The sequence below is a fragment of the Thermobia domestica genome, chromosome 10, assembly GCF_964235325.1.
Source record: "Thermobia domestica chromosome 10, izTheDome1.hap1.1, whole genome shotgun sequence".
Classification (NCBI taxonomy): domain Eukaryota; kingdom Metazoa; phylum Arthropoda; class Insecta; order Zygentoma; family Lepismatidae; genus Thermobia; species Thermobia domestica.
In genome coordinates, this window is record NC_137463.1 from 107,961,500 (window position 1) to 107,974,719 (window position 13,220).

At 34.9% G+C, this 13,220-nt stretch overlaps 1 protein-coding gene across 11 annotated transcripts in view; it reads right to left on the bottom strand.

Moving 5' to 3' along the window:
* egg (SET domain bifurcated histone lysine methyltransferase eggless) overlaps nt 1-13,220 on the bottom strand; it is a 196,788-nt gene that overhangs the window by 118,253 nt on the left and 65,315 nt on the right. For all 11 annotated transcript variants that reach the window (XR_014127075.1, XM_081728423.1, XM_081728413.1 and 8 more), the window contains one exon: nt 1,810-2,027. Coding sequence is in view for 10 of the 11 variants with exons in the window: in XM_081728423.1 (XP_081584549.1) it covers nt 1,810-2,027 (218 nt within the window). In the remaining variant the exon portion in view is untranslated. The remainder of the gene's footprint in view (nt 1-1,809; nt 2,028-13,220) is intronic.

The following is a 13,220-nucleotide window of genomic DNA, read 5'->3' on the forward strand; positions in this document are numbered from 1 at the left end:
TGAACCGCTACTTATCTCGTATTTTTTCTTTCTTTTTCTTCCGGAAAATGAATATGTTCAGCACTTAAAAGTCGAAACTGAGTACTCTATTATTCTATACTGTGAACTGATAATACACCGGAGTACACAAATGCACAATTTATCAATACAAAGAAGACGGCATGAACTAATCTATTCGATTTAGACTAAGTGCTAAAGATATTCTTTATCCCGATTAAAGAAGGAAAAAAAAATAAATTGTAGATTTAAAATGTAATTTAGAGACCTGCATAAATAAATAGTGAGATTTGTGAAATATAGCAGCAAAATAATGCTCCAAGATGCATCACAGAAATAATAATATTTGCTCTTTTGTATCTGAAATTGTTTGGTTCAGATGCTGGGAAGCAGTTATGCTATTAAGGGACTAATTGACTAAAAGAACACGACAAATGAATTAAGGTTAATCACTGTAATGTGTATGTTCATTACTCATGTCAATTATAGATTTGATCAGAAGTAAATCCGACCTATAACAAAACAAATTCGTAATATATTCTGCATAATTTTCTCTAAATAAATAAATTCGATTTTTGGTGTTCCATTCATGTTTTAAATGATTTTAATGTGACTAAAACGTAGATTTGAAATTAACTACCTTTAATAATTACGAAAACAGTTTAAAAAAATAATTTGCGTAACAGCTCATTTTGTGAGCCTAAGCCTACCCCAGTGCCATCTGCTAGCGACCGGCTGAACTACGTCCAGCCTAACGCCGAGTACGAGGTCAGCGCGCTGCAACGCCCTGTTCCTAACAGGCGCATCAGAAGCTTTCTAGATCTAGTGGCCGTCACGTCTTGTTTCACATGACTGCCCAGTTTGCCTGACGACGCTGGTGGATGACGAAAATTGGGAAGTGCCGGTCGGGAGTCGAACCCGGGACCACGCTGACGAAATGAAATGAAATCTTTGAGTTTTACGTCCCACGATTATGCCGGTTAGGCTAAAGGAGACGGTGATTATGAGAAATGAATGAAATGGTGGAATGAAGAAAGTGGGAGGAAACGGGAGAACCCCGAGAAAACCCACGCACACGGTGTTTGTCCACCACAAAGTTCACTTGGCGGGGGCTGGGATCGAACCCGGGACCCCAAGCACCAGAGGTGAACGCTCTACCACTGAGCCACCGCGGCCCCCACCACGCTGACGAGTCCAATGCTCTAACCACTAGACTACGGCGTCCCCAAGAAAACAGTTAATATGATAAATTTGAATTAACCCTTAAATTGCAACGTATTTGATTGTTTCATATTGAAACGTAAAATTATAAAAAAGTAATAAAATTATACCACAATCTTTGTACAAAATTTTTCGAAATTAATAGAACTCTGATTATGAATGCTATGCGACATACTACAAAAGAAGTACGCATGTAGACCATACAATACTAAGCAAATTTTCGATGTGATTGAATAAGAAACTACTAAATGTTTGATCTCAATAATAGGACATTGTCCTAGTAAAATATTATTAAATTAAAACTCATCACACACACAAAAAAAAGCATCTATAGACATCATTCTCTGATGAAAACAAACATAAATATATAACTAAACGATAAAAATCTATAATACAACCAGAATATCATTCACTTATCTAAAACACATTCAAAATTTTAAAAAAAAATGTAGAGCTATACTGTAATTAAGGCAGTCAAGAGGAAGATGAGCGTAGTCAATGTGTTTGAAACGTAAGTTATAATAAATAAAACACGAATGGAATACCAAAAATTGAATTTATTTAGTTAAAAACAAATTCTATTCACATTACCTGTACTTGTTCATGGATTTCGGTGGTTCAGCGATGACTCCTGAATAATAACATTCTTTGGTATTTGACCATTCTTCGTCCTTGAAAATAGCAATGACTCTGGTGCCAACAGGAAGCCTCGTGGGGCATGGAGTACTGTATGCCATCTGTTTACCAGTCACTTGTCTTACAGGATTTGACTTACGATAGGACGATTCAAATTTGATCTTGTACAATGTCTGATGGGAAAAGTAAATACGATACAAACATGTCAACCAGTTACATAGTATGTGCAAATTATCTTACCACAAAACTGCAAAATAACAGTTTAATTTGCAAATGCACACAAACAATAAATCTAACAGCAGATGATTTTGAGAAAAACTCCTTATCCACCAAAACACACACACACATACTAGACCATGTTCAGGATTTCACTCGAAACCCGAAATTTCATCCTCAACTGACTTGGCCTTAAACATATGGATATGAATAGTACAAAATTTACATATGTTTTAAAAATCTATCTTATGGATTGCAGATGCACTTCTAGGAGTTGTGTATATATTGTCACGGTACGCCAAAATTCAGTAATAGAATTCATTATCAAAATTCATTTATTTTTATTAATTGGCTAAAAAGAGGAAAATTAAAGTATTGTTTATAAAGTGACTTGTAGTCAGAAATTAGTTATGTTGCAGACAGACAGATTATCACATAAGATTACATAGTGCTTATGATTGTTGTTTTCATTAAGTAACAGACACGAGTCTGCACGTGTCACAAGAGTATAAACAAATACTGAAGCAAGAAGAAAAATGTAAACTCTGTATAAATTTGTGTTCACAATAACACATTCTCAAAATTAGGTAAAATTGTGAAAATCGCAGACGTAAACTGTCTGGAGTTTTGGTCAATGAGAGAAAATGCAGAAACTGCGGTTTCAGCACAGAGATGTATGAACTACGAAATTTGGTGAGAGAGAAACAACAAATTCGTCATAATGAAAATTGACATAAAAAGGTTATGTCGGACTGAATAGGGATCAGTTGCCAGGGATCCGTTAGGAGATCAGTTCTTAGGATCAGTCCTTGTCTCTGTAGAAGAACAACATCGAGTTCCAGTTGAGACCCATCCACTGTGGTTGACATCGACTTCGAACTCCGTGTCCAGGAGTTCGACTCCAGTTAACATCGAAGGTATGTAGTACTACATCTCTGGTTATTCTCAATTGACTGAATCGCCATCAGTTTCATTAATGTGATCAAGCAATTTCACTTAACTTAACATCACAACATAATACACCTAACTCTATTAAAGTAAAGATAATAAATGTTTAATTAAAGTTAAATGCTCAGATATTAATCAATTTGTCACCTTCACATAATAAACATAAAATCCTACATCGTAGGTTGGTGGAGATATGATTATAATTGTATTCCTGTCTACTTTGGATAGTAGACAGAAGCGGCTTGTATCGTGTCACTAATTCACTACATCCCAGCTTTAAAGGCACGACACGATATAAAGTTGACATGGTGGAGATGCTGGTTCGATTCCAGTTAATACATAAGTTATGACCTTTCGCACGCCAAGAGTAATTTTTCGATATTTGTTGTGCTAGTGTTCGATTCCAGTATTAGACCCCAGTAAAAAGTTGTCATGGTGCAGATGCTTAGGGTTCGATTCCCGGCGAAAGTAATTTGTAAAGAATTCCAGTTAATAGATAACTAGTTTATTACCTCTCAAAAGTCAAGCGCTATATCCACGATATAATGTTGTCATGAGGCACATGCGTTAGGTTCGATTCCAGTTCATATTTAAATAACTAGGTACTAACAAACGTTGTAATAGGAAATAGATTATCCTGCACCGCCCTCCCGTATAAACATCTAAGTAGTGTATAAGTATTTGAGCAAGGTTGAGACATGTTATCGCTTATAAATAACCACAGGGAGCATTACCCGGTCTTGCAGGATGATGGGAAACCAGCCACAATGTTCTCATCATCTAGATATTATAAGTTAGATTTAGGGGTGCTTCGTAGTTTCACTGAGTATGGACCAACCTATAGCTCAGATAAAGAAGAAATCTTTCAAGATAAGATTCAAATTTGGAAGAAACAACGGTGGTTCATGGTAAATTTTAAACCGAAGAATTTCGATTTGAAAGATGTTTTGGAACTGGGTTATCGGAGACACTTTCTGGCGATAGTGTCAGGAGTAGTCGAAGTATCCTTAAGTTTGAGGAATGCGACGTTCTTTGCGTTGAAGTCGGATGACCTCACGTATGAGATATGTGCGATTTTTCGAGAGTGTGTGGATCAATCAAGGGTTGATAAGTGGTTGGAGCGCTTTAGGAATACTTTTGAATGTTCAAATGCAATTCAGATTGCAGATTTGGTTGGAACCTTTAGTTCATTGGAAAAGAGATCGAAAATCGTCATATCTAGGGAGAGTCGGTTATTAGATTTAGCTGCGTTTGCAGGTTTCTTTTTAGAAAGAAACAAGACTCGAGGTAGAAAGAGTAGATTTTAATTTTAGTTCAAGTTTAGATTAAGATAAATATATGTAGTAGGATAATATGTGATTTATTAGGATGTGATTAGTTTGTATATAGTAATTTAAGTATATAGTCAAGTTTTTTAGGTTATGGGATTAGGTAATTTTGAATTAGTTTAGCAATATTAGGAATAGGTAAATTTCATAGATTAATATAGTTATAGTAATTGTAAGAATAGGTTAATTAGTGTTAAGAATAAATATAACAATAGGTTAAGTATATAAAAGGAGATTTATGTTAGTATTTTTATTAGTAATTAAATAGGTTCAGTAATTTATTAATAGTACTAAAAATGGATTTAAAAGATGTAAGTTAAAAAGTAAATATTGTGATTTAATTTAACAAGTAATGTGTCTTTATGGCATAATAAACATAAATTATTAAATTAATGAGTATAATAAATAAGAATTTAAACTTTGAGAAGAATAAAAGAAATGTCTAAATAATGTGATAATAGAGAAGAATATAATAATGAGTAAGATGCTATCTAGGAAAATAAGATCAGAAAAAAAAAGAGGCAAGATAGAATGAAAAAAAAAATGAGTGATGAAATTAAGGTTTAGTGATTAGTAAAGATAAAGTAGTAAAATAATGACATAATTAGGCAAATATCTCGAAAGAGAATAATCTAGGTAGGTAAGAAATCACATTCTCGTGATGTTGAATTGGGCGTTTACCAGACCTCTCATGAGAATTTTTATTTATAAAAAAAACATAAGTCTTCGGCGGCATTAAGGCGGTACAGGTAAGGAAAGAGTTACCCATTTGTCGTTCTGCAAAGCGGTGGATTTTTTTTTTTTTTTTGAATGACCTATTTAGCCAAGAATCTAGAGAGAGCAAAATTTTGAATTATTTTAGAGATTAAAATTTAGGCGTAGTAGTAAAGGATAGAGTTTAAATATTAAGAAAAATAGATGTTTAAGAAATAGAGAAATATAGAAAATAGGTTTTTCTATCTAGCTTTAAGTTAGAATAGTTAAGATCTAGGAATAGGAGAAGTAGAAAAAAAAACTAATCATGAACACTTAATTCAGGAATGAGAGAAAGAGAAGGAAAGAGGAGATAAGGAAAGATCTGGAAAGAGAAAGAGAATAGAAAAATAGATAAGATAATAGAGATATAGATAGCAAAGTTAATCGAAGAATAGAATAATGTATATTTAATCAAGGATGTGACAATCAAGATTATTATTAATTTTGAAAAATTATATTATACCTGAAAATGACGATTATTATATTATTATATTATTATATTATTATATTATGATTATATTTTATTAATGTTAATATAAAGAAGAAGAAAGCTAGCTAAGAATATACTAGTTGTAGTAAAAGTAAGCAATATAGAGATATAGCTATATGAATATAAATGAGATATATAAATGAAGATTAAGTAAGCTTACTAAGAAATAATTTAGGGGAAAAGAAATAGGACTTGGCAATCTCCAGTCTAGAAAGTTACCCTTAAGAGTTATAGAACACACGGAGACGGATTAAAGAATCATGTTTATAAAAATGATCAAAGATGCCGTTTCAAAGATTAGGCCATTTGGCAAATTAATTATTATTTATTAAGATTATGATTATATTATATTATTAATTATATTATTATATTATTAATTAAAAAACCGATATTGACAATAACTTGAATAGTTTTTATGTTGAAAGGCCATCGACTAAAAACGTTGAAGTTTATGATCCAGGATTGTGAGTTATAGAATTACAGTAGGACATATGTACTAATTACTAGGCATAGTGATTATTGATATAACATCTGAATGTAATAAGTTATCAATTTTGTTGATATACCCGATTTTGTCAAAATAAATAAATAAATAAATAAATAAATAATAACACAGTTTGGAGTATGAAGAAGAGTGGAAATTTGAGTTATAATAGCATTGAACAATTTTTGAAAAAAAATAAATAAATAAATAAAATAAATAAATAATAATAATAATAATAATTGTACTAGTAAAACAACAAAAGTTTAATAAATAAGGAAAGTTAAGTAGCTGTATTCAAAATGTTGTTTATAGATGAAATTGCGAGCAGGGCCGCAATTTGACTTCAAAAGCCCAATCCCAGGTTCGAGGAAATACGAATCTGCTTCGATCAAAACCCTAATCTATAAATATATTTTGTTTACAGTGAATAGTGATAAAATGATTAACACAATAATAGGAATAAATAAAAAAATATGTGACGGGACACATATATAAAATAATAATAATAATGAAAATATTTTGATAAAATAATAAAATTGTCGAGTTATAAATGAGTATGGATTTAATAAATAATAAATAGCAAGTAATAATAAAATAGAGTTAGGTAACTTACCCAATAGCAGGTAGAGGACATTTATATAATGGTGAAGGTTGAAAAAAAAAAAAACAGTATCACACGTAACATTACCGCACAACACATAATTAAAAATAAATATGCACATTTTTCACTAATGATCACATTGACAACAGGTGAATTCATGATTTGAGTAATTAGAATGTATTACTGCATAAATATTAGTGCAGTGCATGATAAAATTGAACCGATTGGACATGACTTGACGTGGAAAGATGTGTATTAGAAAAAGGACGTTCTCATTCAGAGACGTGGAACGGATGCATGAGTTGGTCAAGGTTAATCGGAAACGAGAGAAGGAGAAAAGAAAAAAGAAAAAAGTAATTTTTGCAACATCAACATTTAATCAAAAAGCATTGACACAGAGTTGCCAACCAGGTAACTCAAAGTGGGTCAAGTTTGTAGAAACAATGGTGCTATTTCAGTGTTGGTGTGCTTGAGTGTTTGGATAAAAATCATTATAGAATAATAGTGAAAGTGCGAAAAATATATTATCGTGTATGTGAATATATAATTTCATGTGAGTGCATCGTTATGAAGTTTCCTAAGAAAAGACTTAGATGGATAGAATTGTTAACGTGTTGATAAATGTTGAAGATATAAAGACTTCAAGTAGTTGTGTGTTGTTACTATAGATGGCAGGTAAATGCAGAGAACTGCTATCTGACATATTTTACTCAGTATAATGAAAAGACTAATTGGACTTTGGAAAAAAAAAAACGTGAGAATTATTAACTATCAATTTTTTTTTATTATTGCTCAAACTGAACATTACAATTTTGGCTTTTATTTTTAAAATTATATGTGTAATCAGAATTAATAATATGGAAATTTGTATACAGGAAGTTCTCCAAAAACCGATCTTATTCATAAGATCTAGACGTCATCGGAGATGCCTCAGTTTAAAGTGGGGGCGTGTCACGGTACGCCAAAATTCAGTAATAGAATTCAATATCAAAATTCATTTATTTTTATTAATTGGCTAAAAAGAGGAAAATTAAAGTATTGTTTATAAAGTGACTTGTAGTCAGAAATTAGTTATGTTGCAGACAGACAGATTATCACATAAGATTACATAGTGCTTATGATTGTTGTTTTCATTAAGTAACAGACACGAGTCTGCACGTGTCACAAGAGTATAAACAAATACTGAAGCAAGAAGAAAAATGTAAACTCTGTATAAATTTGTGTTCACAATAACACATTCTCAAAATTAGGTAAAATTGTGAAAATCGCAGACGTAAACTGTCTGGAGTTTTGGTCAATGAGAGAAAATGCAGAAACTGCGGTTTCAGCACAGAGATGTATGAACTGCGAAATTTGGTGAGAGAGAAACAACAAATTCGTCATAATGAAAATTGACATAAAAAGGTTATGTCGGACTGAATAGGGATCAGTTGCCAGGGATCCGTTAGGAGATCAGTTCTTAGGATCAGTCCTTGTCTCTGTAGAAGAACAACATCGAGTTCCAGTTGAGACCCATCCACTGTGGTTGACATCGACTTCGAACTCCGTGTCCAGGAGTTCGACTCCAGTTAACATCGAAGGTAAGTAGTACTACATCTCTGGTTATTCTCAATTGACTGAATCGCCATCAGTTTTATTAATGTGATCAAGCAATTTCACTTAACTTAACATCACAACATAATACACCTAACTCTACTAAAGTAAAGATAATAAATGTTTAATTAAAGTTAAATGCTCAGATATTAATCAATTTGTCACCTTCACATAATAAACATAAAATCCTACATCGTAGGTTGGTGGAGATATGATTATAATTGTATTCCTGTCTACTTTGGATAGTAGACAGAAGCGGCTTGTATCGTGTCACTAATTCACTACATCCCAGCTTTAAAGGCACGACACGATATAAAGTTGACAATATATATATTCAATATCTTTAACACGGATACAATCTAGAGTCAATACTGTCAAACCGATATTTCGTGCGAAGTACCCTGCGATTGTCTTTGTCATACTGTCTGCATCGAACATTACTATTGTTTTGATTCTCTCTAGCGGCTAGTGAACAGGTAAGTTGACCTCAAGTGGTTTCTGAAAAGAAAAGTAGCCCTCATACTTCAAAAAGTTGCCAAGCTCCGATCTAGCACATTTTGTTCATTAATACTTAAAGTTCATTCAACGAACCTTCTGATCCTGGTGTAAACATTGAGGAATAGTATTACTCCGTCAATCATTGTATGAATGGCTATCGGTCAGTGCTTCTTTCCAGAAGCACGTGCTTGTACCCTGTCGGTGTTTTACATATTCCCCGCACGCGGCTATATTATAAACTGTGATTCGGGCGTAAGGTGGATCAAAGCCAGTTTCTACGCATGCGTATTCTCTTTTATTGCACGAATTAAATTTACATCTTAGATACAGTGTTGTTTCTGTTATTTAATTGTAAGGAAATTGCATTTCTGATAATGAGCCGTATAAGCAACAAAAACATTGAAAAACAGTTTACTTGACAATGGACTATTTTCTTCTGCAGCATGGATATTCGAAGGCTCTTTAACCAATAAAATGAAACTATCACCGCGTGTATTTGTTTACATGAGGCACTGAACGTTCCTTGAATAAACTTTAGCTGTTGAGTGACCTGGGAGTCCTAATTGGATTGTTATATTCCCAATATGATTTCGCACTAATCCTGTTGCCTCTGACAGCTTAGCATAAATGAAGAGGACTTTAAAATATTTTTACAGTTTATTCGACAAATGGCAATCACATATTGAACTGTATGAAATGTGTGTAAATAATCACGTCTTAGACTGTTTTTATATTGGTATTGCTAAGTTGAGACGGTGTATGTATGTGTATATATATATATACAGTATAACCTCGTTAACACGAACTCGCTTAAGCAGAACACTCGGTTAGGACGAACAAAATTTCGGTCCCGGCATCGCTGTACGTTATCTTATAGGAAGTTTTATCGGTTAACACGAATTTCGGTTAGCACGAATTACGAACTAATTTTTAGTCCTTTGAGTCAGTAAAGGTTTCCATTTAACACGAACTTTCAATCCTTTTTTTTTTTTGTTGTTGTTGTTGTTGTTTCTTTTTAGATTATTTTTCTTATTTCAGATTTCATTCCAGATCGGTTTTTGTCATACAGTATTTATGCAGACGAAAATTGCCTTGTAAATAAGAGAAAAAACAGAAACAGGTATCTTCCCTCTCTCATGAGGTGTTCATTCTGTCCTCCGCCAAGCGCTGAACATGCAGGTGCTTGGCAGACGAGCTGCTGGCGACAGCTCGAGACAAAACATATTATCTCCCCTGTAACTCCAAACTGGTGACAGCAGTCATAAATACCTTTCCGTTACTAGCGGAGTTATCAATTTTATAACTTGACCTGGATTTTCTGCGTGGAAACTTTTTTTTTTTTTTTTTTTTTTATATATATATATATATATAAATCTTCGAAGATATAATAATAAACTTACTGTACTGTTTTCACTTTTCAGAGGATAATACCGAAACTAGTCTTGATCTCGATCTTAACTCGAATTTGAGACCGAGTCGTGCTTTTCGAAATTGAGACGAGACCGAAACTCTCAGTCTCGTCGCGATACAATTCTGTGGATGGTATCAAGACGGAGAATAGTCTTGGTCTTGTCTCAATTTGAAACCGAGAGGAGACCAAGACTACTCATTCTCGTCTCGATACCATCTCTAGTGTTTTCTATGGCATACATAATAAACTGTAGTGCGTATGTATGGAGAAAATGTATCCGAATAATAAAATTTGGGTCCCCGGTTAACACGAACTTTTTTAATACGAACTCCTGATTTTTCAGTCCCTTGGAATTCGTGTTAACGAGGGTTTACTGTAGTTAGTGAAGTAATCCCACCTTTCAATGATTTATTGCTGATTTCACTATTTTATGTGGAAAAAGGTCTGAACTGAATAGCCGGGATCTTAGCCGTACCGTGCCGATGCCTTTACCACTATGCTACCCAGTCCGCTCCCAGACCAGCCATACATTCTCTTGGACAATTCAGTGTATTCATATTTAGAACACCTCTGACGGTTGTATTATCATTATATTAACGAAAGGAGAAAGTAATTGATTTTTAATACACCAACTTCTCTACAGGTGCAAATTCAATGACAGAAAGAGTGAAAAAGTGCACGATATGTGGTCTGGGTGAAAGAACGCAGACTTAAAGAGTGAGAGAATGTATGGCTGTTCTGGGTAGCATAGTGGTTAACGCATCGGCACTGTACCCCGAAGATCTCGGGATCGAGTCCCAGTGGAGTCATGCACTTTTTCATTCCTTTGTGTATCATTAAATTCGAACCTATTGAGGAGTTGGGTATTAAAAATCGGTTGCTTCCTTCTTTCGTTAATATAAAGGTGAGTATTAGTTATACTTACTATTCACTGATCTCAGGCGTCAGAAACAAAAGAAAGTCATTTCAAAGTAATATTAATTGCTAATGAACGCAAAGAATCTAATATTACTAGTCACCGTTTATATAAACGTTAACACTGCAAAGTTTAAAACCTAGCCTTAACTTTTTTCGCAATCACCTTGACCCTATCCAGTTATTTCTTGTAATATTTTGAAAATAGCATTTACTCATTCTATGGCTTTACTGCTACACGCATTAAGGCTTCGCTGAAAGAGTAAAAGTTCTTTTAAGCTTGAGAGATCATATCTGCTTTTTCAAATATTACCTTAATTCAATTTTGGACTCTCCTCTTTTTCATCACTTACACATCCAAATACTAATGATGTCCCATCCTTGCTAAACATGTCGTTGTTACGAGTCTCTCTGTTGTGATAAACTAATAAAGAGAGCAGCCAACAAAGCCCCAATTTCATCTCCCCATGAATTTGCCCGAACTTCAGTGCAAGCGATAGCTTCCGATGCGTAGAATACACCTGTGAAGGAACGAGAGCGGTCAGATGCACCGTTCCTGCGATATCGCGTTCCAAAGGTGTGGGATGTGACGAGATGGCGCCAGTATCGAAGCGCAACTGCGAGATCACCTCTTCATGTCTCGAGGAAATTTGTATCAAGTGTGAAGCTAACACATTATAGTAGTCACAGACAACTCCGTATCGTATTAAACTCGTTGATCAAGCTCGTGGTTTCTATCTTTTCTTCTCTCAACTTACTGTATTCGTGTTTGGTGCTTATAGTTGCTGCAAAAGAAAACTATTACACTGCTAACGTTTTAACTGCTTTATTGCGCTTATTTGAGGAGAACTATGCCGGTCGATTGTATTAGATGCAAAACACGAAAACGAAAGGACTCTGGTAAGTTTTATTCCGGTGCGCCGGGCTTGGTGTTTAGATTGATTTCAGGGACTTCGGCGTTGCCGAGCCCATTCTGGTTAAGGCAAAAATGAAGTCGTGATATCGCAATCGAACCGACCACTACATATTTGTGCTGATGGACAAGACAAAGGCAAGTAGAGCGGCAATCATGGCCTACTACTATACATGCAAGTCTGGAGCACGTACAGTACGATGTTGTTTACACGTGGCCACCATTAATTGGTACTTCTCTTACGGCCACAACCATAAGTTTGTTGTGCCCGGTTATCGATTGTCCAATGTTTCTCTTCGCATTGAAAATGCTTCCGATGATGAGGATGTTTCTGACAGTTTCATAAACTAAAGGGCTACGTCGATCTTAACCTCGATGCTGGCGCCATCACGTGGCATTCCACACCTTTGGAACGTGATTTCTCAGGAATGGTGCCTCTGAACACTCTGGTACTTTCATAAGCGTGTTCTGTGCATCGAAAGCTATCGATTGCAATCACGTTCGGGCACATTCATGGGGAAACGAAATTAGAGCTAAACTTGGCCGCACTCTTTCCTTCATTATTATTATTATTATTTCATTATAACACAAACATTCGAGATATCAGTTTTCTACTTAGGGGGTAGACAAAAAAAAAGTCTAAAAATACTTCATACAGGACACGTAAGTTTGGCCCTCCACTGTACAACACGTGTTGCGGTTGCCGATAGTTTTTTGTTTTCAATGTGTCATGTGGACCTTTAACCAGTTCACCTGTGAGTGTCGTGGTGTGAAAGTGGTGCGGTAAAAGGGCGACCTGACAGACTTCCAAAGAGGCATGATCGTTGGTGCCCGTCTAGTTAGAGCTTCAGTGGCAACAGTGGCGAACATTGTGGAGGTATCGAAAGGCACTCTGTCCAATGTCACGAGGGCATACACAATTCATGGGCAAACGACGTCTGCAAAGCACAACAGTGGTCGAAAGACAATCCTGTCAGATAGGGACCGGAGGGCATTGAAACTGATTGTAGCAGCTAAAAAGAAGACCACTGCAATGAAAATTACGTCTGAACCCAATTCCGGAATACAGAACCCGGTTTATGCGACGGGAACTTCATAAAATGAAACTTCATGGCAGGGCCGCTATCTAAACCCCTGGTCACAGCAGTAAATGCGAAGAGGCGTATCCAGTGGTGCAAGGACCACAAGGCGTGGACTCATGAGCAGTAGAAAT